The sequence below is a fragment of the Macaca mulatta genome, chromosome 3 (genome assembly GCF_049350105.2).
Source record: "Macaca mulatta isolate MMU2019108-1 chromosome 3, T2T-MMU8v2.0, whole genome shotgun sequence".
In the NCBI taxonomy this organism is placed as follows: Eukaryota; Metazoa; Chordata; class Mammalia; order Primates; family Cercopithecidae; genus Macaca; species Macaca mulatta.
In genome coordinates this window covers 162262505-162289323 of record NC_133408.1, presented here as the reverse complement: position 1 = coordinate 162289323, position 26819 = coordinate 162262505, and the positions used below count along the sequence as shown (strand labels likewise).

Below are 26819 nucleotides of genomic sequence, written 5' to 3'. Positions count from 1 at the left end.
ATTTTTAATGTTTTTGGTGAGTTACACACATCAAGTCTGTACTCTTTAACACATGACAATATGAACATGTTGATTATGTAAAGAGCTTTTGAAAGTAATCAACATTTGGTTTTTAAGAAAGCAATAATTTTTAAAAGACATTATAATGTATATTTAAGATAATGTCCATTAGAAATAGACAAATGTAGCATCTAAAACTACATTTAGATGTATTATCACTTTTCCTCACTTTCGCAGTTTCTTATAAATTTACATATTCTTCCATGAAGCATCTTCATCAACACAGCCACTATGTTCTTTGTTTGCTGATAAAAATGTGAAAACAGACTGGGCATGGTGATGACACCTATAATCCCAGCTACTCCAGAAACTGAGATTGCTTGAGGCCAGGAGTTTGAGACCAACCTGGACAATGTAGTGAGACACTGTCTCTCTATATTTTTAAAATTAACTGGGCATGGTGGCATGCACCTGTAGTCCCAGTTACTTGGGAGGCTGAGGTGGGAGGATCACTTGAGACCAGGAATTTGAGGTTACAGTGAGCTATCAGTGCGCCACTGCACTCCAGCCTAGGTGACAGAATGAGATCCTGTCTCTCAAAAAGAAAAAGAAAAGAAACATCCCCTGAGAGTGGGAAGAAAGGTAAGGGTGGGGAGAGCCAAGCGAGGCCAGGAGACAGAAGTCAGAAACATGGAGCGTCAGCCGCCCTCAGCTCTTTCACAGTGTGGAAGCATGTGGTTTGAAGAGAGTTCAATCCCCAAGTCAGTCAGGTGCTCACTGTGTTATAGTAACACCTGCATCCGGTACCCAAAATGAAACAGTTCTTCTAAGAGTCAAAAGGAATAAAGTGAGAGAAGGACAGTGGCTCCCTGACAACCGAATTAGATTCACTGGGAGACCACTGTGTAACAGGCATGCATTGTGCTAGGCGCTCCCACGTCAGTTCTCTCCAATTCTCTCAAAACCCTGTGAGGTCTATTATTGTTTTCTTATGTTACAGAAAAATGAGATATACAAAACTTAAAATGATTTTTCTAAAGCCTTCTCAAAAATAAGTATGAAAGAATAAGGAGAAGTAAGTAATTGAGGGGATAAAATGAAAGTGGAATTTGCATTTGACATGGCAGATTCATCTGTTAAACGTGGTTTATCTTCCCTTCACTTCCAGTTGAAATGCCTTAATATGATTGTCTTCAGAGCGGCCTTTCTGACCACACTATTGAAAATAGAATGCTTTTAATGTCTCTTTCCTCTGCTTTGTTTTCCTGCAAAACAATTCACCACCCAAAATTATTTTCAGTAGCTCCTTAATTGTAATTCACTTATCTTCTCCATTCTCACTCTGTGAGATGGCTTTCTCCCCCCAATTCTGAGGCACTGTTGTTTACCCAAAGCCTGAAAGAATTAACTGTAGATGCATGATAAATATTTGGTGGATGAATAAGTGCACGGATGAATAAATGCACGGATGAATGAATGAGAGGGAGGAAAAAAGTACCCATAAGAACACAAGGGGAGATACAGAGGTTATAAATACACAAGAAACTAAATTCAGTAACTTACTATTTTGTTTAGTATGACTAATCCACAGATCTCAAAAGACATCAAGGAAGGAGTATATCTCTGTAAAAGACAACATAGGAAAGAACAATCATATTAGTCTTTAACCGTTTTGCCAATATGTCCCTTAAAATAATTTTATACAACTCTAGATCCTCCTGAGTCTTTCATCATGAGTTTGAATAGTTGCAGTGGGTATCAGTTTCTAAGATAAAACTACTAAATCATTCAGCAACATGTTCAATAGAATCTAAATACTTTTGTGATTTTATATCTACTTGCAATCATTGAAAATTTTATTGGCCGTGCACAGTGGCTCATGCCTGTAATCCCAGCATTTGGGGAGGCCGAGGTGGGCAGATCATGAGGTCAGGAGTTCAAGACCAGCCTGGCCAGCCTGGTGAAACCCCGTCTCTAACGAAAATACAAAAATTAGCCAGCCAGGCATGGTGGCACATGCCTGTAATCCCAGCTACTCGTGAGACTGAGGCAGGAGAATCGCTTGAACCCAGGAGGTGGAAGTTGCAGTGAGCCGAGATCATGCCACTGCACTCCAGCCTGGGCGACAGAGTGAGACGCCATCTCAAAAAAAAAAAAAGAAATTTAGTTTTTTTCTCCTCGAAGTCTTATTTCTATTGTGCTTTCCCAGCAGAATATTATTCTTATGAAATAAGTGTTATGGCTCAAAATCTTGATCACTCTGTCATGCTTCTCTACAATTAAAAAAAATCTATAAAATTGGACTTAAAAAAAGTTTCTGTAACCAAAAAGCCCTCCCAAAAAAGAAAAAATATACAATTCACATTGCTGAACATATTTAAAGGAGAATTCTTGACATTTGAGAGATAAATGAGTATGACTTCAGAAATGTGAAACTTAAGATGTAGAAGAATTAGAATAGTAATGAAAAAAACATATATAGTTTATTTTACTCTTGTAAAATATTTTGGCAGCTCAATTAAACATGAAAAATGATTCCTGAAATAGATTATAGAAATATAATGAAGTAGTTATTACAAAATGTGAATCCTAAACTCTAGACTTTGTCAAAATAATGAATGGAACAATAAAACAGGTTCTATTCCTCATGTTATATAGAGCCAGTGAAAAAATTATTTTTTCAATAAATAGAGAAAATATGGGTTATGTCTTTAAAACTTTTAAAGAAACTATTATAATATAAAAATTAAATGCTAAGAAAACTTTAATTACCGAATAATAGAAGATAAAGAGGACAAAAAAGCAAGACAAAATATATTAGTTCTTATTATAAATAAGTTAAATGGACCTGTTAACAGTCAGATTCTCAGAATGAGATAATAATCTAAAGGGATGACAATATTAATTTCAGAATGAAATTTAAGAGAAAAATTATTAAACACCTCCAAAGATTACAATTTTATGTTAAGGATATTAACAATTACTATAAAACAAATGATGGTGATTTATTGAACACATACCTGAGAAAAGAGAAATAATAAAGGTGTAATGCCTTGAATTATTTGCTATCACCTTTAGTGATTTTTGATGATGGATTCAGTGCTATCTGAAACAATAACTTCGCCAGAAATTAAGAGGCAATTGTCTTGCTATTCAGGAATACAGTTGTTTTTAAGTTTCAGAACGAGAATGTATAAAATAATATGCTATATTGAAAAGAATCTCCATTGAACTACAGAGTTGTGTTGTAGACTCAAGGTGACTTTTTTTTTTTTTTTTTTTTTTTTTTTTTTTTTTTTTTTGAGGCGGAGTCTTACTCTGTCAACCAGTCTGGGGTGCGGTGGTGGTGCGATCTCAGCTCACTGCAACCTCTACCCACCAGGTTCAAGCAATTCTCCTGCCTCAGCCTCCCGAGTAGCTGGGACTACAGGTGTGTACCACCACGCCCAGCTAATTTTTTGTATTTTTAGTAGAGATGGTGTTTCACTACCGTCTCTATGATACATTTTCTATGGTGTTAGCCAGGATGGTCTCGATCTCCTGATCTTATGATCCGCCTGCCTCGGCCTCCCAAATCACTGGGATTACAGGCGTGAATCACCACGCCCAGCCAAGGTGACCCTTTTTATCTGGGTGACCTTGGAAAGTTACTTCCCTCATCGATGAAAGCTGAAGTTTAGACCACAGTCTCAAGAGCCCAGATCTTGTCTCTCAATGCTAGCGTGAGAGAATTACTCGGAGTATAGTATTTCATTTTCTTTACAATGAAGCTTGGTTCTTTATTTAACTACTTATGATTTAGTGAGTTTTGAATCCTCTAAACATCATAGTTTTACATTTCCAAATGTAATATCTTCAAATCCTTGCTACATACTCAAAATCTATAATTCTGTCACATGTAATAATGATTTTTTTGTTTTTGAGACAGAGTTCACTCTGTCACCCAGACTGGAGTTCAGTGGTGCCATCATGACTCACTGCCACCTTGAATCCCTGGACTTAAGTGATCCTCCCACCTTATCCTCCCAAGTAGCTGGGACTACAGGCATACGCCATCATGCCTAACTGATTTTTAAAGTTTTTTTTTAGAGATGGGGGTCTCATTTTGTTGCCTAGGCTGGTCTTGAACTCCTGGCCTCAAGTGTTCATCTTACCTCGGCCTCCCAAAGTGCTGGGATTCCAGGTACAAGCCACTGTGCCTGGCCTAGATTTAGAATTAAATTATACATTTTATTATGTTCTATTACAATTCCAAACACACCACTTTTTCCTGACTTGTTTTCAGTTCACAATACCTTTCAATATTTTTGCTTTAGCTTTTTCTCCAAGTACTAATACATAAAATATAAAAATATCTCACTACTTACATAAGCCAGATATTTTTGTGAAGGTAAGAATGTCTTTGTAATGTGAATAATAACTCCCTAATTAGTTATTTCCTAAGTTATTGTTTTTGATTCTGTGTTAATTTTGTTTTTTTCCCCAAATTTCCTTAATATTTTGATGTCTTTCTTGTAACTATGGTCACATCATAGCTATCTACGTATCCTGAAAGGGTAAGCCTGGTTTCTCCATGGCTCTGACATCTGTGTCCATAACATAACGGGGTACTCAAGACCTACTTGCATGAGGGAATGATTACTGCTTCTTGAGTGTTTTCAGTAGAGTGTATGACATTTAAAAATCAAATGTCTTTTGTTATAGTAAGTGGAAGAGGATACGTTTAAGAGTACAAGTTGAGTTATGTGTGCTGTTAAACTGTTAGTATTTGTTTTTTATTTTTTTAACAAGATAAATACGTGGTTTATACTTTCAAAAATAGTACATTTTCAAATATGGTAGAATATTTACTGAATTGAAATAAATTAAATTTCATGCCAAAATACAGAAGCAGGGACTCTGTGCCACACACTGTGTGGAAGCCATTTTATACGTATTATGAAGAAACTGAGTCAAAAACAAAGAAATGACAAACAAGGTTAGAATGGTAAAGCGAACAAATTTGGAAAAAATTTGGAAAAAAGAGTAGGGGTTTATTAGATTGAGAAATAGGTAGAAATGGAATTTTAAACCTAAAGATGATATTCTTCTGCTTGGCAGTTCAGGTGAGGAACTGAATTAAAGTGGGTGAGTCTTGCTGGATGGTCCATCTGGAGTACTTTACGCAGCAGTAGCTGTAGATTGCAGCTAGTCATTGATGGAGATGTTTGTGAGCCATGCAGGGAAGGCAGACCTTCCCATGCCCTTCATCTCTCTCCCAGCAGGTTCCAGATTGTTCATGTGGTGATGTGTCAGGAGACTTTTTATAGTCAGGTTTTTAAGATTCTTCCCAATAAGAGAAGGAGAGGAGACACTGTGAATTAGCTGCTCAATATATTTCCTATTATTTCAATAGTTGACTATAAAAGTATTACTTTGTAAAGGTCCCCTGGTGTTGAATAATTATAATTTAAATATGCATAAGACACATTTTACACAGTGTGTTTAGTTGCATACACTAACCCCATCATCATAGTTTCTTCTTTTCTTTTCTGAAATGTAGTGAAAAGGACTTACACAGTTTTTCTCATACATATAAAAGTTAGACTTACTATTCGGAAAGTTCATAAAGCAAAATTAAAATGAAAGGATTGGTCAAAAGATTTAAATTGGTAGTTTTGGCTAGACTTAAAGGTAATAGTAAGAATTCCTTTTCAGCCAATACCTAGAAATGCTGAATAAAATATAGTGCCCATCTTTTTAAATACGTAGGTCAACTGCAAGAAAAAAAGAAAAACTTTAGAGACCAAAAACAACTAGAATAGTTATGATTGTGAGTTGACATTGTGGCTACAATAGTGCTGGAATTTGAAATTAGTGGATGTTGATGTTGTTAGGCAGGCACTTGGGATTTTATTGCTCATTCAGAGAAAGAAGACGTACCATGAAGTATTCTTAAAGTGGGTATTTGGAACAGAAATCTTATAAAGAACGTAAAAGAACCAGATCTCAGTGAAATGATGGACTAGGAAAAAAAATCTACCCTTGGGCAATTAATCTTGTGTTTGGACTTAAGCTCTGAATGTGCAGAAAAATTAACCCTCAGAATTTTTAAGTATTAGCTTGTACTCAAAGAATGTTGAAGTCCCAGTTTATTTTATTAAATATAAGAGAAATACCTAAGTTAGGAAATTAACATGAAAAGCACTCCTGAATTGGTGATGACCATGGAGCAGCTGGCATTTTTAAAAGTTGCTTTTTCAGTCGGGAGCAAGATGGCCGAATAGGAACAGCTCCAGCCTCCAGCTCCCAGTGCGAGCGACACCGAAGATGGGTGATTTCTGCATTTTCAACTGACGTACCAGGTTCATCTCACTGGGGGTGCTGGACAATCGGTGCTGGTCAGCTAGTGCAGCCTAACCAGCGAGAGCTGAAGCAGGGTGAGGCATCCCCTCACCTGGGAAGCGCAAGGGGGAAGGGAATCCCTTTTCCTAGCCAAGGGAAACTGAGACACACAACACCTGGAAAATCAGGTAACTCCCACCCTAATACTGCGCTTTACCAAGGGTCTTAGCACACGGCACACCAGGAGATTATATCCCACACCTGGCCTGGAGGGTCCCATGCCCGCAGAGCCTCCCTCATTACTAGCACAGCAGTCTGAGACCTAACTGCAAGGCGGCAGTGAGGCTGGGGGAGGGGCACCCGCCATTGCTGAGGCTTAAGTAGGTAAACAAAGCCTCCAGGAAGCTCGAACTGGGTGGAGCCCACAGCAGCTCAAGGAGGCCTGCCTGTCTCTGTAGACTCCACCCAGAAGTGGAGCCTGACAGCTGTCTGACAGCTTTGAAGAGAGCAGTGGATCTCCCAGCATGGAAGTTGAGATCTGAGAACGGATAGACTACCTGCTTAAGTGGGTCCCTGACCCCTGAGTAGCCTAACTGGGAGACATCCCCTACTAGGTGCAGACCGACACCTCACACCTCACACAGCGGGGTGCACCCCTGAGACGAAGCTTCCAGAGCAAGAATCAGACGGCAGCACTCACTGTTCAGCAATATTCTATCTTCTGCAGCCTCTGCTACTGATAGCCAGGCAAACAGGGTCTGGAGTGGACCTCAAGCAATCTCCAGCAGACCTACAACTGAGGGTCCTGACACTTAGAAGGAAAACTAACAAACAGGAAGCACACCCACACCAAAACCCCATCAGTACGTCACCATCATCAAAGACCAGAGGCAGATAAAACCACAAAGATGGGGAAAAAGCAGGGCAGAAAAGCTGGAAATTCAAAAAATCAGAGCGCATCTCCCCCTCCAAAGGAACACAGCTCATCACCAGCAACGGATCAAAGCTGGACAGAGAATGACTTTGACGACTCGTGAGGAGGCTTCAGTCGATCAAACTTCTCAGAGCTAAAGGAGGAACTACGTAACCAGCGCAAAGAAACTAAAAATCTTGAAAAAAAGAATGGAAGAATGGATAACTAGAATAATCAATGCAGAGAAGCCCATAAACGAACTGACAGAGAGAAAAACCATGACACGAGAGATATGTGACAAATGCACGAGCTTCAGTAACTGACTCAATCAACTGGAAGAAAGAGTATCAATGATTGAAGATCAAATGAATGAAATGAAGCGAGAAGAGAAGTCTAGAGAAAAAAAAGGAAAAAGAAATGAACAAAGCCTCCAAGAAATATGGGATTATGTGAAAAGACCAAATCTACATCTGATTGGTATGTCTGAAAGTGAGGGGGAAAATGGAACCAAGTTGGAAAACACTCTTCAGGATATCATCCAGGAGAACTTCCCCAACCTCATAAGGCAGGCCAACATTCAAATTCAGGAAATACAAAGAACGCCACAGAGATACTCCTTGAGAAGAGCAACTCCAAGACACATAATTGTCAGATTCACCAAAGTTGAAATGAAGGAAAAACTGTTAAGGGCATCCAGAGAGAAAGGTCGGGTTACCCACAAAGGGAAACCCATCAGACTAACAGCAGATTTCTCGGCAGAAACTCTACAAGCCGGAAGAGAGTGGGGGCCAATATTCAACATTCTTAAAGAAAAGAATTTTCAACCCAGAATTTCATATCCAGCCAAACTAAGTTTCATAAGTGAAGGAGAAATAAAATCCTTTACAGACAGCCAAATGCTTAGTGATTTTGTCACTACCAGGCCTGCCCTACAAGAGATCCTGAAGGAAGCACTAAACATGGAAAGGAACAACCGGTACCAGTCATTGCAAAAACATGCCAAAATGTAAAGACCATCAATGCTATGAAGAAACTGCATCAACAAACAAGCAAAATGACCAGCTAATATCACAATGACAGGATCAAGTTCACATATATCAATATTAACCTTAAATGTAAATGGGCTAAATGGTCCAATTAAAAGACACAGACTGGCAAATTGGATAAAGTCAAGACCCATCTCACATGCAGAGACACACATAGGCTCAAAATAAAGTGATGGAGGAAGATCTACCAAGCAAATGGAGAACAAAAGAAAGCAGGGGTTGCAATCCTAGTCTCTGATAAAACAGACTTTAAACCATCAAAGATCAAAAGAGACAAAGAAGGCCATTACAAAATGGTAAAGGGATCAATTCAACAGGAAGAGCTAACTACCCTAAATATACATGCGCCCAATACAGGAGCACCCAGATTCATAAAGCAAGTCCTTAGAGACTTACAAAGAGACTTAGACTCCCATACAATAATAATGGGAGACTTCAACACCCCACTGTCAACATTAGACAGATCAACGAGACACAAAGTTAACAAGGATATCCAGGAATTGAACTCAACTCTGCACCGAGAGGACCTAATAGACATCTACAGAACTCTCCACCCCAAATCAACAGAATATACATTCTTCTCAGCACCACATCGTACTTATTCCAAAATTGACCACATAGTTGGAAGTAAAGCACTCATCAGCAAATGTCAAAGAACAGAAATTATAACAAACTGTCTCTCAGACCACAGTGCAATCAAACTAGAACTCAGTACTAAGAAAACCAATCAAAACTGCTCAACTACATGGAAACTGAACAACCTGCTCCTGAATGACTGCTGGGTACATAACGATATGAAGGCAAAATAAAGATATTATTTGAAACCAATGAGAACAAAGATACAACATACCAGAATCTCTGGGACACATTTAAAGCAGTGTGTAGAGGGAAATTTATAGCACTAAATGCCCACAAGAGAAAGCAGGAAAGTTCTAAAATTGATACCTTAACATCACAATTAAAAGAACTAGAGAAGCAAGAGCAAACACATTCGAAAGCTAGCAGAAGGCAAGAAATAACTAAGATCAGAGCAGAACTGAAGGAGATAGACACACAAAAAAACCCTCCAAAAAATCAGTGAATCCAGGAGCTGGTTTTTTGCAAAGATCAACAAAATTGATAGACCGTTAGCAAGACTAGTAAAGAAGAAAAGAGAGAAGAATCAAATAGATGCAATAAAAAATGATAAAGGGAATATCACCACTGACCCCACAGAAATACAAACTACCATCAGACAATACTATACACACCTCTATGCAAATAAACTAGAAAACCTAGAAGAAATAGGTAATTTCCTGGACACTTACGCTCTCCCAAGACTAAACCAGGAAGAAGTCGAATCCCTGAATAGACCAATAGCAGGCTCTGAAATTGAGGCAATAATTAATAGCCTACCAACCAAAAAAAGTCCAGGACCAGATGGATTCACAGCCAAATTCTACCAGAGGTAGAAGGAGGAGCTGGTACCATTCCTTCTGAAACTATTCCAATCAATAGAAAAAGAGGGAATCCTCCCTAACTCATTTTATGAGGCCAACATCATCCTGATACCAAAGCCTTGCAGAGACACAACAAAAAAAGAGAATTTTAGACAATATCCCTGATGAACATCGATGCAAAAATCCTCAATAAAATACTGGCAAACCGAATCCAGCAGCACATCAAAAAGCTTATCCACCATGATCGAGTGGGCTTTATCCCTGGGATGCAAGCCTGGTTCAACATGTGCAAATCAATAAACGTAATCTAGCATATAAACAGAACCAAAGACAAAAACCACATGATTATCTCAATAGATGCAGAAAAGGCCTTTGACAAAATTCAACAGCCCTTCATGCTAAAAGCTCTCAATAAATTTGGTAGTGATGGAACATATCTCAAAATAGTAAGAGCTATTTATGCCAAACCCACAGCCAACATCATACTGAATGGGCAAAAACTGGAAGCATTCCCTTTGAAAACTGGCACAAGACAGGGATGCCCTCTCTCACCACTCCTATTCAACATAGTGTTGGAAGTTCTGGCTAGGGCAATCAGGCAAGAAAAAGAAATAAAGGGTATTCACTTAGGAAAAGAAGAAGTCAAATTGTCTCTCTTTGCAGATGACATGATTGTATATTTAGAAAACCCCATCATCTCAGCCCAAAATCTCCTTAAGCTGATAAGCAACTTCAGCAAAGTCATAGGATACAAAATTAATGTGCAAAAATCACAAGCATTCTTATACATCAGTAACAGACAAACAGAGAGCCAAATCAGGAATGAACTTCCATTCACAATTGCTTCAAAGAGAATAAAATACCTAGGAATCCAACTTCCAAGGGATGTAAAGGACCTCTTCAAGGAGAACTACAAACCACTGCTCAGTGAAATAAAAGAGGACACAAATGGAAGAACATACCATGTTCATTGATAGGAAGAATCAATATCGTGAAAATGTCCATACTGCCCAAGGTAAGTTATAGATTCAATGCCATCCCCATTAAGCTACCAATGAGTTTCTTCACAGAATTGGAAAAAACTGCTTTAAAGTTCATATGGAACCAAAAGAGAGCCTGCATTGCCAAGACAATCCTAAGTCAAAAGAACAAAGCTGGAGGCATCACGCTACCTGACTTCAAACTATACTACAAGGCTACAGTAACCAAAACATCATGGTACTGGTACCAAAACAGAGATATAGACCAATGGAACAGAACAGAGTCCTCAGAAATAATACCACACATCTACAGCCATCTGATCTTTGACAAAACTGACAAAAAAACAAGAAATGAGGAAAGGATTCCCTATTTAATAAATGATGCTGGGAAAATTGGCTAGCTATAAGTAGAAAGCTGAAACTAGATCCTTTCCTTACTCCTTATATGAAAATTAATTCAAGATGGATTAGAGACTTAAATGTTAGACCTAAAACCATAAAAACCCTAGAAGAAAACCTAGGTAATACCATTCAGGACATAGGCATGGGTAAGGACTTCATGTCTAAAACACCAAAAGCAATGGCAACAAAAGTCAAAATTGACAAATGGGATCTAATTAAACTAAAGAGCTTCTGCACAGCAAAAGAAACTACCATCAGAGTGAACAGGCAACCTACAGAATGGGAGAAAATTTTTGCAATGTACTCATCTGACAAAGGGCTAATATCCAGAACCTACAAAGAACTCAAACAAATTTACGAGAAAAAAGCAAACAACCCCATCAAAAAGTGGGCAAAGGATATGAACAGACATTTCTCAAAAGAAGACATGCATACAGCCAACGGATACATGAAAAAATGCTCATCGTCGCTGGCCATCAGAGAAATGCAAATCAAAACCACAATGAGATACCATCTCACACCAGTTAGAATGGTGATCATTAAAAAGTCAGGAAACAACAGGTGCTAGAAAGGATGTGGAGAAATAGGAATACTTTTACACTGTTGGTGGGATTGTAAACTGATTCAACCATTGTGGAAAACAGTATGGCAATTCCTCAAGGATCTAGAACTAGAAATACCATATGACCCAGCCATCCCATTACTGGGGATATACCCAAATATAAATCATGCTGCTATAAAGACACATGCACACGTATGTTTATTGTGGCACTATTCACAATAGCAAAGACTTGGAATCAACCCAAATGTCCATCAGTGACAGACTGGATTAAGAAATTGTGGCACATATACACCATGGAATACTATGCAGCCATAAGAAAGGATGAGCTCGTATCCTTTGTAGGGACATGGATGCAGCTGGAAACCATCATTCTCAGCAAACGATTGCAAGAATAGACAACCAAACACTGCATATTCTCACTCATAGTTGGGAATTGAACAATGAGATCACTTGGACTCTGGAAGGGGAACATCACACACCGGGGACTATTATGGGGAGGGGGGAGGGGGAAGGAGGGAGAGATGGCATTGCGAGTTATACCTGATGTAAATGATGAGTTGATGGGTGCTGACGAGTTAATGGGTGCAGCACACCAACATGGCACAAGTATACATATGTAACAAACCTGCATGTTGTGCACATGTACCCTAGAACTTAAAGTGTAGTTTAAAAAAAAAAAAAAAAAGTTGCTTTTTCTTGGAAGGCGAGCCCTTAAGCAAGGCTTTGTAGGATATCTAGAGATAACACTGTGTTGATGATTAGCTCACAATCTAAATTACAAAACTAAATTGATCATTTACAACACTAAGAATTTCAGCTATAAAGCTCTCACATAAATTATAAAATAATTGTATTTAAGGTGATGAAATTTATAAGCGGGTTCACAAATATAATAAAAGAATAACAAAAAAGAAGAGAACAGTATGCAAAGTGAACCAGCCGATTTGGAAAAGGATCATATAGAACTTCCAAAACTTCAAAACACAGTCACTAAAATTATAACCTCCACAGACAGGGTAAGCAGTAGATTAGACACATCTGAAGAGAAAATTTGTCATGTAATTAATGATGGAATATTGATTAGAATCTGAGGAAGTTGCCTAGAATTCAACATGAAGAAGGGAAAAAAACATACATAGAGAAATTAAAAGATTTAATTTCTTTAAGAGGAAAGAAAGCTCCAAGATTATTTCTGATAGAATTTGAATAAAGACATTAAATAAAGGAAAAATGTGGCAAAGACAACATTTGAATAGATGATAATGGGAAGATTTTTTAATTGATGTAGTCATGAATTAGTAAGAAATACAGTAAGTACGGCCACTGCACTCCAGCCTGGGCGACAGAGCGAGACTCCGTCTCAAAAAAAAAAAAAAAAAAAGAAGAAGAAATACAGTAAGTATTAACCATAACTCTTTAACTCCTAGAAATGTAATGATGAAAGTGCAAAATGACAAAGATTAAGAGAACATGTAAGAACAATCATAAAGAAGAGGCAAATAGGCTGGGTATGGTGGTTCACTCCTGTAATCCCAGCACTTTGCAAGGCCAAGGTGGGCAGATTACTTGAGGTCAGGAGTTCGAGACCAGCCTAGCCAACATGGTGAACCCCGTCTCTATTAAAAATACAAAAATTAGCCAGGCCTGGTGGTGAGCACCTGTAATCCCAGCTACTTGGGAAGCTGAGGCACAAGAATGGCTTGAGGTGGAGGTTGCAGAGAGCCAAGATCGTGCCTTCCAACCTGGGCCACAAAGTGAGATGTCTAAAAAAAATAAAAAATAAAAAAAAGACAAATTACAAGAGGAGAACTGCAGTTGAACTTTCATAAGTCTTTTCCACATGGATATCTAAGCCTTCTGACAATGGAATATCTTCAAAATTACTGATAGGATTGCTGGGCTAAAACACTATATAAGTAACTATACCATTATGCCTGAGTAAGAACAAATTAAAGACATATTTTCAAATATTCAGATATTTCAAAAGGATATATTTTCAAATTAAAGGAAGAAAGAAATTGAACTCAGAATGATAAGAGTGTGATTCAAGAAGCAGTCGTCAGCAAGAAAATGAGTAAACTTAGGAGTAAATATAAATAAATATTGACTTGTTAAGATCATATATTTTAATAATGAATTTCTATTACTAAATGATAATATACTAAACATGACTAAAATAAGGTAGAACTAATATAATGAGGACTGACTTAACAGATGGGAATGGGTAACGGAAGTAAAGCACTTAAAGTTTCCTGGGTTCAGGAGGAGACTTAAAAACAAGATTTGAGGAATCAGTGAGAGAAAAGAAATATATAGTTTCTGTACTGTTGAGGAAATAGGGAGATTTTGTTAATGTTTAATAGAGACAGGGAATGAAAGAAAAAGAGGCATGGCAAATACAAAGGGCAAGATAAGGTAATAGAAATACCTGTAAATATATCAGCATGTACAGCATGTACAGCATGTAGCTTGTTTTTAAAATAAATCTTGTTAGAAGACTAAGTTTTTAGGGCTTTAAAAACCCCAATTGTTGTTCAAAGCAATCTAAAATATAACACAGAATAATTGAGACTGAAGAGATTTTTTTTAAAATCTACCAGATGCATTCTGACCACAAGAAAGATTAGTTTTGTGACTGTACAAGAAGATTGGCTTCAAGGCAAAAAGCGGTATCAGATTTTTAAAATACTCACTACATAAATATAAATAGAACAACTTACCAGGAAGACAGAATAGTCCGAAAAAGAAGTAACAATCTCAGGCATATGTATGAGATTATTTATCTTAAAAATATATAAACACTTAAGAGAATTGCATGAAGAATCCAAGATTATTTCCTATAATCTTGATAGGAAATTTTAACATTTCTCAATACTTGATACATCAGAAAAGAATATCAGATATAGAATATTTTGACTAAAATCAGTAAATTTGACCTAATGGGCATGAATAATCACTGAATAATAATTACAAGACATGCATTCTTTTAAGCAAAAAAAAAAAAAATTGATTAAAAAACTAGTCATGTGTTAAGCAGAACAAGTCTTAAAAAATACTAAGATTCAGAATTTTTCTGATCACAATGAAATTAATTTAAAAATCCAAAATGTAACCACAAAGCCAAACTTAAAAACACACTTCTAAGTAGCTCCAATATAAAAAAGAAATCATAAAACATGAGAAATATTTGGAACGGAACTCATAAAAATGCTATTTGTGAGATGAGGTTAATATGAACTTAGAATAAACATAAATGCATATATTAAAAATGAATACGCTAATTATATGAGTTTAAAAAAACAAGCAAGGCCAGGCGTGGTGGCTTACGCCATAATCCCAGCATTTCGGGAGGCCAAAGCAGGCGGATCACTGGAAGTCAGGACTTGAAGACCAGCCTGGCCAACATGGTGAAACCTCGTCTGTACTAAAAACACAAACAATTAACCAGATATGGTGGGGCACACCTGTAATCCCAGCTACTCGGGAAGCTGAGTCAGAAGAATTGATTGAACCCAGGAGGCAGAGGTTGCAGTGAGCTGAGATTGTGCAGCTGCATTCCAGCTTGGGCTACAGAGCAAGACGCTGTCTCAATAAATAAATTAATTAATTAATTAAATTAAAGAGATAAATCTCCCAAATGAAGAGATAAGAAAGATGGCAGAAATTAAGGAAGTGTAAAACAACAGAGAGGATTAACAAAATGCAATAATATTTCTCGAAAACATTAAAAAGGGGAATAAATCTCTGGCAAAATTGATTATGAAAAAGGGTATAAAATGGCTAAATGATACATTCAAAAATGAGCAAATTTATTTCATCAGGAAGGAAGACAAAACCCCCAAGTGACTAATAAACAGAAGAGAATATTCTTAGTCCTATTGGCAATAAGAACTGTAAACTCAACTAATAGTGAAATACTACTTCCCACCCATCAAAGTTGGCAAAAAATACAAAGATTCAAAATACCAAGCTTGGCAAAAATGTATTAATATTATATCTGGAGTACTCAAATACCACAGGTATATATAGTATGCACAAATTGGAAAGCAGCTAAGCAACATTCAGTAAAGATTAAGATCTGCACGCTCTACAACCTAGCAGTTCCACTCCTTGATGTGGTACTAGAGAAGCTCTCACACGTGTGAGCAAGAAGACAAGATATACAAGAATGTCCATCATGACATTGTTTGTAAGGATAACAAGTGAAAGAAAGTCATCATCTAGGATATGGTTATCCTAGGATAGTGGTTAAAGTGTGACATCACTTTAACTAGGATAGTGGTTAAAGTGTGACAATTCAACTAACAATATTTATATCAAGATGGTTAAGCATCAGAAACATTTAACTTTTGGAGAAGAAAGTTGCAGAAGAATATATGTGATATATTCATATGAAGTTTGGAAACATGCAAAAAGTACTTGATGTTGTTTATCAATTTTCTTATATGTGGTACACATGTCAAAACATCATGGAAATAATATAATAAACAGAAAAATCAGCATGGTGTTTATCTCTGAGAAGAGAAAGGAAATTGTCTTGGGTGAGTATACATAGGCATTAATTGTATCTGTCCTTTTTTAAAAAAAATACTCTTTAAAGCATATATATCTCTAAGAAATTACCATTCAACAAAGCTGAATGATGAATATATACATGTTAGTGTATTATTGTACTTTTCTTTATGTTGGAGATATTTCATAATATTTTTAAGATAATGCTGTGTAAAATAGCTTTATGAAAGAATAGTGGAGGCCGGGCGCGGTGGCTCAAGCCTGTAATCCCAGCACTTTGGGAGGCCGAGACGGGCGGATCACGAGGCCAGGAGATCGAGAAACGATCCCGGCTAACACGGTGAAACCCCGTCTCTACTAAAAAATACAAAAAAACTAGCCGGGCGAGGTGGCGGGCGCCTGTAGTCCCAGCTACTCGGGAGGCTGAGGCAGGAGAACGGCGTAAACCCGGGAGGCGGAGCTTGCAGTGAGCTGAGATCCGGCCACTGCACTCCAGCCTGGGTGACAGAGCAAGACTCCGTCTCAAAAAAAAAAAAAAAAAAAAAAAAAAAAAAAAAAGAAAGAAAGAATAGTGGAACTTTGAACTAAGTTATTTTTCTAGAGTAAGAGAATGGACTTCTTTTTAGAACAAATACAATTGGACTGTTATTGTTTACCTCTCAACACCCCCACCTCCAACCCCTTAACCCTCACCCCTAAAAACACCCACACAATTATACCTTTTAACACAAGGAAACTGAAACCTTTAAGTGATTTAAAAAAAAAAAAAAAAAAAAAAAAAACCCTTATGGGAGCAACTGACTTTCATTTGTAAACCTTAAACATATATGCAAGGGAAAAAGTAAATTTATTGACAGTCTGTAAGATGAGGAAAGACACAAGGAAAATTCAACGTAGCAAGAACCACAAGTATCACAAGATATTGGCCTCAATCTCCCCGATTGAGGCTTAATGTTTTTATTTTTCAAAATAGAAATAACTTTATTCTTTTTCTGATTTAAAATAATATGTATTCTTTTAAGAAACTCCACACTGAAAAATAAAATAACCTATCATTTCGCCATCCTGTAATAATCACTGTAAATATTTTAATATATATTTTAATTCGTATATATAATGTTTGCCAATAGAATCACACTCTACATTTTTGCTTTTAAATTGCTGTTTATGTTATATCTTGGAAATGTTATATCTTAGGTTCCCATGTTAAGAAAAAAATCAGTCACATCTCTTTTAATGGCTCATAGTATTATCCTGTATAGTCATGCCATGATATATTTTAACCAAACTGCTTATATGCAACACTGCAGTGAACACAATGCATATACATCTTTGAGTACTTCTCCATTTGTTTCCTTGAGATACATTCCTTGCTGGACCAAAGGAATGCATAAAAAATAGTAAGACTTTTCGTACTGTATCAGTAAGAGTTTTCCAGAAAGGCCAGCAGGCTGGAACTCTAGCAGAAGCTGATGCTGCAGTGTTGAGGCAAAATGTCTTCTTTTTCAGAAAACCTTAGTTTTTGCTCTTAGGGCCTTCAGCTGCTTATATGAGACCCACCCACATATCGAAGATAATCTCCTGTACTTAAAGTCAACTGATTATAGATGTTCACCATTTCTACAAAATACCTTCTCAGCCACATTTAAATTAGTGTTTGATTAAATAACTGGATACTATAGCCTAGTCGTGTTAACACATTAAAAAAGTGAATAAACCTCTGACAAAATTGATCATAGAGAAGGGTACAAATGATGAAATGATACATTAGAAAATGAGCAAACTACTTGATCAGGAAACTCACAGAAAAGAAAACTTCAAATGTTTATCGAATATAAGGGAAAATTCTCAATCGTATTGTAATGGGAACTCAAATAACAGAACATTTCCCATTCATCAAAATTGGCAAAAAGAAAAAAAAAAAAGAACATAACCACACTTGCCAAAAATGCGCTACATCTTTGTACCTATGTACTGTGATATACGTAAAGCATAAGTATATCACAGAACCTGTTGCCAGATGACCTTCCATAAAGGCTGCACCAGTTTCGATTTGGTCCCCACACTGTGTACTGGTAACCATTTTCATTTTTGCTAATCTAATCAGTATATTTTCTAATGAAGTATTATATTTGTGTTAATTTTCAGTTTTAAATCCACAATTTGTCCTGCAACTTAGCAGTCTCTAACATAGTAATTTTCACAATGACTTGCACCCTTTACTTTGTACAAGAGCAGAGATGAGCAGAGAAAAAGAGCTCTGCTTTTCTCTGAATAGAAAATATATTTTCTCCTTTTAAAAGTAACAATGTTGATCTCTGCATCTTACACCTGTCATTACCCCAAACCTGTCTTTCTGGCCTCAGGTACAGAGAGTTGATGTGAAAATAAAAAAGAGCAGTCATCTTTTACCCATTTTTCTACCATGTGTTCTGAGTTTTCCCTGTTGGTTTATAGTTCTTTATATTTCTGATGTAAGTTGTTGATTGAATATATGCTTTGCATACATCTTCTCTTAGTCCGTTGCTTTGCCTTTTTTACTTTCTTCATGATACCCTTTAAATGAAGAGAATTCCTTGATTTTAATGTAGCCCGTATTTTCTGTTTCTCATAATTAGTTTATTTTGGGGTCCTATTGAAGTAATCACTGTCTATTGAAAGGTACTATGTTTCCTTAGTTTCATTTTATGTTTAAAAACAGAAAAAGGAAATAGTTAACATTAACCAAACCCAGGTAACAGAGAGAGACCCTGTCTCTACAAATAATTTTTAAAAATTAGCTGAGCATGGTAGCATGCACCTGTGGTCCAGCAATTCAGGAGGTTGAGTGGGAGGATCACTGGGTCCCCAAGGGTGGAGGCTGCAATGAGCCATAATCATGCCACTCTCCTGCAGCCTGGGTGACAATGTGAGACCCTGTCTCAAAAAAAGAAAAAAAATACACTAACAAAACTATTTTCCATGGACTCTGTGTTGTAGGATATTTTGCAATTTAGATGTATATCCACCAAACAGCCTTTTCTCCTGCTGGAAACAGAACCTCCCTCTATCTCTGTTGGGGGACCTTGTAAGAGCCTGCCTGTTGTAGCACCTAATGTTCTTTGCTGCATACATGAGCTCTTGACCTAATCTGGGCTAATGAAACATTCCCCGTTTACAGTATTTTGTTCAAATGTGGCCTTGTGATCCAAGCAGACACGCTCAGGGAGGTGACTTCAGAGCATCTATGGTTCTAGTACGACTTTAGCACAAGGAAATGAGGCCAATTCCAAAAGACAAGAAGAATTAAGAGGCAGAGCAGATCTTAGCAGTGTGTCACTGGCTGCCCAAAATTTACTCTATCCTGGCCCTGCCTGAGGTTTTCATTATGTGGCCACTAAATTCTCAACTTTTAATGATTTTTTTTTAATTTTTGTATTTTATTATTTATTAATTTTTTCTTTTTTTTTGAGACGTAGTCTTGCTCTGTCACCCAGGCTGGGGTGCAATGGCGCGATCTCGGCTCACTACACCCTCTGCCTCCCAGGTTCAAGCAATTCTCCTACCTCAGCCTCCCGAGTTGCTGGGACTACTGGTGTGTGCCAACACGCCTGGCTCATTTTTTGTATTCTTAATAGAGATGAGGTTTCACCGTGTTACACAAGATGGTCTCAATCTCCTGACCTCGTGATCCACCTGCCTCAGCATCCCAAAGTGCTGGGATTACAGGCGTGAGATCTTTTTTTACTTTGTTAAAAGTCTTGGTATAAATATGCTTGAAAACGTGGTCCGGTGTTTATGTAAATCTAGGACTACTCCTAATCTTACTCTTGGAGATTTATAGCCTACGTTAGCATATTAAAAGTCATAAGAAACCATAAAATAAAAGAAGGCTATTTATCTTCTTAATAGGCTAGTAATCCCAAACATATCAACACGAATACTTATTTATGGTGCTTATATTAATATCTTATAGAAACTTGAGCAGCAAATCATTGTTTTGGGGAATACTGGATCTTAGGCATAGAAGAACCAACAAATGCAAGCTGACAAATGAAAGATGCTTTAATCTCCGAGCTAGGTTTTGAAAAATGCTCAAATTTAATAATTTATGTGCAAATTATGTTATATTTTTAATTGGGAAAAGAGTATTTTGATAAAGAAAAAACCAAAAGTTAAATTTGGTAAATTTAATGTGACCAATCTATAAACTTCTTTTTTTTTTTTCTCGAGCAGGTTAGCCAATATACCTTTGCTATGTGCAGTTACAGAGAAAAAAAGTCTGAACCACAAGAATTAATGCAACTTGAAGGCTATACTGTGGATTATACCGATCCCCACCCAGGTAACTCTTAATTGAATCACTTTCCCTGCCATGTATGTATGGAATTCTTATAAATATCCTGTGTCTGTTCTACAATTTAAACCCCTCTCGATGAATAGGGTGCATATTTCACTTATATATCTGGGCAAGACTTTATGAGATTCAAATTATCTCTTTTGGAGTGCTTTTATTCTTAACCATATTTCATCATATTTATTATTATTTTGGCATGAAGTTGAGATGTGTAAAAGTCACTGTAATTGAATAATTATATGAGATATAACAATGTTTTCAGAAACTTCTTTGCTGGAAAGCAAAAGTTATAGCAGAAATAGACAGACAAATGGCAAATGAATTATTATTTTGTAACTACTAATTTTCTCTCCAACAATACATTTTTGTACTTCTCTCTCTCCCTTCATGTTAATACTGGAAAGAGTACTGGACACCTGATATTTTAAAAATTGAATGAATGAATATTAATGACAATATCTAAGATCAAGAAATGCAGACATTAATAAACATAATGATTAAATATTGGTCAATAGAGATTACGAAATAGAAATTTATGACCATATTAACTAATTGTTCACTTAAAATGCAAAATATTATCTTTTGTGAAAGAATTTTATAAAAGATAAAATACATACAATATGAAATATCATTTTTGTCTTAATCATTATATATTTTTCCCACGTATAGAATGGCAAATATGCCGACAGATAAAACTTCTTTCTCTGGCATGAAATATCAGATTGTGCTATGCATTTCCATAGAGTGTGTTTATATATCTTGTAGAATGCTGCTGTGTCGTGGACTGTTTCCCTAGGTTATTTTTTATTTCTGAGGTGATATGGGAGCTTAAGCCTTTTTGTTATTTTCTTCAAATCTTGGATTGTGGATTTGATCCTTTAAGCTAAATATTGTTTAAAACATTTAACTCTTAATATCAAATCCATTCTTTTCCATGAGGTCAGTTAGTGAATGAGACTAAAATCTGCCAATCCTATAAATTTTTAATGATGTCTTTTTGTTCCCTCCACAGGCCTTCAGGGTGGTCGTATGTTCTTTAATGCTGTTAAAGAAGGAGATACTGTAATCTTTGCCAGTGATGATGAACAGGACAGAATATTATGGGTTCAAGCTATGTATAGAGCCACAGGTCAATCATATAAACCAGTTCCTGCAATTCAAACCCAGAAACTGAATCCTAAAGGAGGAACTCTCCATACAGATGCTCAGCTTTGTAAGTTTTGTTAAAAAATAATTTGATTATCAATTAACAGCTTTAATAAGATATAAAATTGAGGCAAATTTGTTCAGTATTATAGTTTACATCATTAATTGATTCCTAATTAAATGAAAATAGTTCATATTAGTAGTCATATAATCACTTATCTAATTTTTCACATAAATCTGGAGTAAATGGTACATGTGGTTTCCAATCATGGATTTGTCAAGCATTAGGGTATTTCTCGAAATCTCAAGAGCACATAAGAAAATTCTCCAAAACTTCTCCAAGGAAAATTTATTTTAGTTTATTATGATTTTGACTTAAGTCTCCTATAGACATGGAAAAAATATTGCAAAATCAAATTTGCTTTGATACGATTTCAGAGTACCAAAATGATGAACCATTACCTTCTAGAGTTGTTCTTAATAACCCAGAAGGATAATAGGTCTATTTTTTTGTTGTTGTAGATTGATACAAATAATAAGTCATAAAGCCAACTTTTTTCCCCTCATGCCTTAAAGACATGTCAATTTTGAATGCTAACTTAAGTTGTAAAGAGCTAAATTTTTTATTTTAAATGACTGATGTTTAATAATTATGGAATGATGGTCAAAACATCTTCAAACGTAGCTTTGATAATCACTAAACCAAGTGTTTTAACTTGTTATACTCCTTTACAAAGCTTATCCTGTTTTACCTGTAATAAATATTTGTCTTTAACTTTCAGCTCAACTTGTGGTTTTTTTATTCTTGAGATTCTTCTCAAAGAGAATAACATCTTGACATGCATTATTTTCTTCTGCTTTTCATACATCAAGTAACTATTCTCTTTTCTTTTCAGATACCCTTCAGTATCATTTCTGGGCATCCTAAACAAAGGCACTTTAGTTCAAATAATTAAATGTGAACCATGAGCTTTTTCTTTATTTTAGAAACCACAGACCATACTCATAGGTTATCGTAATTAGTTTGGGGCACATTTTTTATATGTAGTGAAAACTATTTAGGAATATTATATATTAATTTTTTCACCGATTTAAAATTTCTTCTTTAAAATTAGTAGCATTGTCATCTTAAAAGGTAAAATAAAATAAAAAGAGCACATTCTGATATTTTCACTGTATTTAAAAATTTAACTCGCTGCTTCTGCCTTCCTCTCACCCTCCAGGTAATATGCATAGAGTATGGCAGAGCAGATAAGAGTGTTTCATCAGAGCTAAGGTGTACAGAAGTGTCTTTATTTTTCTACAATTGAGCATATCTGACATTTTAATTTCTAATGTTGCCAAAAAACTTTAACTCACCAATTCAAAACAACTGAGTCAAAGATTAAAATTCAATTAATTCAAGATTCTTCCCCCCACTCTTCTTCCATGTGATCCATAGTAAATTAAGTTTCAGAGGGGATTACATAAAACTGTGATATCATTGAATGTAGCATCTAGTCTAAAACTGTTCTCTGTTCACATGGCCTTAGGCATGACTTCTGTCACTGGTTTCATTACTTACGTGCTGGTGTGCACTGCTCATCACCATGGACCTGCCAGGGCACCTGGTAATGAAGTCCACATAGTTTGTGTCCTCCTTAGATCAACTCCAGACACCTATGAATTCCTTACATCATATTCATCAGATTCTCACCACAGTGGTACATAGTGACTTGTTGGGTATTCCCCAGCTATGCACAGGGGTGCTCACTCAGGCATTTCTCTCGCAGCACAGCTCTTATCCATTGCTTCTTTCCTACTTCAAGTGCCAGATTGGACATTTATCCCTGGGCTGTTTCTGTATTGGGCATCAAAGTATAAGACTCCCTCAACCCTAGGTCCAACTTTCTTCCTCTGGAGCTCTGTTCATTGCTCACCCCCAACACAACATTAACTCATGTCAGATCTCTTCCCAAAACCATTTTCTTCCATCCAGCTGATCTATTTTTTTCCCTCCTAGTTTTGATTCTGTTGTTAAAAACCAAGTTTTTATAAATTTGTTTATTTCCACTCCATAGGCTAATCTCTGTCCCTCCCCCTGTAAGCTACAGTTCTATAGCATTTAATGTGAATTTCCTGTGTTTTTCATTTTGCAAATTTGCATTTTGTATATGTGTATTTCGCGTCAATCTCATAAATAGTTTCATATTCTTTATCATATTCAGTCTTACTGTTTTTGTTCATCTCTATGCTTTTAAAATCCGTCCATGTTTTTATGAATACATCTAATCTCATTCTTCTGATTACTGCATACCATGTAAGTGGGCTTCTGTCTTATGTTACCTAGTCTACAGCACATTTTATTTCTATTCACTCCTCCAGAGATGGAAATGTAGAATGCCTCCAAATCCATACCTATGTAATGTTCAGTTGTCCCACCCATGACTATGAAATATCCTTTCATTTATTCAAATCTAAGTCCTTTACATTTTAATCCTTTTCCATAGAGCTGTTTTTATTCTTGGTTAAGCTAATTTCTAAGCCTTTCATACTTTTGTTGCTATTGCATCTTATATTTTTATTATATTTTCTAGTTGACTATTGCTTATATAGAGAAATGCTATTTTCATGTGCTTTTTTGCTTCAGTTCAGGAGTTCAAGACCAGACTGGGCAACATGGTGAAACCCTGTATCTACAAAAAATACAAAATTAGCTGGGCACAGTGGTACGTGACTGTAGTCCCAGCACTTGGGAGGCTGAAGTACTTCAGCTTTTTTGCTATCCATATTTATTCTTTGGTTATGTATCTCGCACATACCTTGCCTAATTTATAATTAGGCTATTATTGGGTTTTGAGAAGTGTTTACACAGGCATGCCTTGGACATATTGTGGGTTCAGTTCCAGACCACTACAATAAAATGAATATCGCTTGAACCTGAGAGGTGGAGGTTGCAGTGAAATAGCGCCTCTGTGCTCCAGCTTGGGTGATAGAGTGAAACCCTGTCTCAAAAAAAAAAAAAAAAGTTATGTTTACACTACATTGTAGTGTATTAAGCATGCACTAGCATCATGTCTAAAACATAATTTTAAAATTCTTTATTGCTAAAAATACTAACAATCACCTGAGGGTTCAGTGATTATAATATTTTTGCTGGTAGAGGGTCTTGCCTCAACGTTGATGGCTGCTGACTGATCAGGTTGGTGGTTGTTGAAGGTTAGGGTGGATGTGGCAATATCTTAAAATAAGACAAGGATGAAGTTTGCTGCAGTGACTGATTCTTCCTTTCACAAAAGATTTTCCTGTAGCATGCGATGCTGTTTGCTATCATTTTGCCCAAAGTAGAACTTCTTTGAAAATTGGAGTCAATCCTCTAAAACTTTACCTCTGCTTTATGAACTAAGTTTATATAATATCCTAAATCCTATGTTGTCCTTTCAACAATGTTCACAGCATCTTCACCAGAAGTAGATTCCATCTCAAAAACCACTTCCTTTGCTTCACCCAAAGGAACCAACTTCTTATCTGTTCAAGTTTTATCATGAGATTGCAGCAATTCAGTCACATCTTCAGGCTCCACTTTTAATTCTGGTTCTTTTGTTGTTTTCATGACATCTGCAGTGACTTCCTCCACTCAAGTCTTCAGTCCCTTAAAGTTATCCCTGAGAGTTGGAATCAACTTCCTCCAAACTCCTGTAAATGTTGATATTTTTACCTCCTCCCAAGAATCACAAATGTTCTTAATGGCGTTTGGAATGGTGAATCCTTTCCAGGTTTTCAATTTACTTTTCCCAGATGGCTCAAAGGAATCACTATCTATGGCAGCTATAGCCTTTTAAAATTTATTTCTTAAATAATAAGACTTGAAAGTTGAAATTACTCCTTGATCTGTGGGCTGCAGAATGGATGTTAGGTTAGCAAGCATGAAAACAACATTAATCACCTTGTACATCTCCAGCAGAGCTCTTGAGTAACTAGATGCCGTGTCAGTGAGCAATAATACTTCGACCAGATTCTTTTTTTTCTAACATTGGGCCTCGACAGTGGACTTAAAATATTCAGTAAACTGTGCTGTAAACACATGCAACATCATCTGGGCTTGTTCTTTCAGTTGTAGCGCACAGACAGGGTTGATGTAGCATAGTTTTGAAGGGCTCTGGGATTTTCAAGATGGTTAATAACTATTGGCTTCAACTTAAAGTCATCAGCTGCATTAGCCACTAACAAGGGAGCCTGTACTTTGAAGCTTTGAAGCCAGGCATTGGCTTCTCTCTAACTGTGAAAGTCCTAGATGGGCATCTTCTTCAATAGAAGATTATTTTGTCTACACTAAAAATCTGTTATTTAGCATAGCTAACTTCATCAATGATCTCAGCTGGATCTTTTGGATAACTTGCTGCCATTTCTGCATCAACCCTTGCTGCTTCACCTTGCACTTTCATGTAATAGAGATGGCTTATTTTCCTTAGCCCTCGTGAGCTGACCTCTGCTGGCTTGACAGCTTGCAGAGGCTTCTTCACCTCTCTCAGCCTTCATAGAATTGAAGAAAGGCAGGGCCTTGCTCTGTATTAGGCTTTGGTTAAAGGGAATATTGTGGCTGGTTTGATCTATCCAGATCATTCAAACTTTCTTCGTATCAGCAATAAGGCTGTTTTTGCTTTCTTATTATTTGTGTGTTCACTGGAGTAGCAATTTTAATTTACTTCAACAACTTTTCCTTTGCATTCACAACTTGGCTACTTGATGCAAAAGGCCTAGCTTTCAGCCTGTCTTGGCTTTTGACATGCCTTGCTCACTAAGCATGATCATTTGTAGCTTTTAAATTTAAAGTGAGGGAGACGGGATTCTTTCATTCATTTGAACAGTTAGAGATCATTTCGGGTCATTAGTTAGCCTAATTTTAATATTGTTGTGTCTCAAGAAATAGGGAGACCCAAGAAAAGGAAGACAGATGGGGAACAGTCAGAACACATATAACATTTATTAAGTTTACCATCTTATATGGGTGTAGTTTGTGGCACCCCAAAACAATTAAAATAACATCAAAGATCACTTTTCACAGATGACTATAATAGATATACTAATAATGAAAAAGTTGGAAATACTGTGAGAATTACCATAATGTGAAACAGAGTCATAAAATGAGCATGTGTTGTTAGAAGAGTGGCACCATAGAC

General features: G+C 36.6%; 1 protein-coding gene across 8 annotated transcripts in view; it reads left to right on the top strand.

Moving 5' to 3' along the window:
* CADPS2 (calcium dependent secretion activator 2) overlaps positions 1-26819 on the top strand; it is a 572739-nt gene that overhangs the window by 371799 nt on the left and 174121 nt on the right. For all 8 annotated transcript variants that reach the window (XM_028846226.2, XM_015134824.3, XM_077997218.1 and 5 more), the window contains exons 10-11: positions 20394-20502; positions 21527-21727. In XM_028846226.2, the coding sequence (XP_028702059.1) occupies positions 20394-20502; positions 21527-21727 (310 nt within the window). The remainder of the gene's footprint in view (positions 1-20393; positions 20503-21526; positions 21728-26819) is intronic.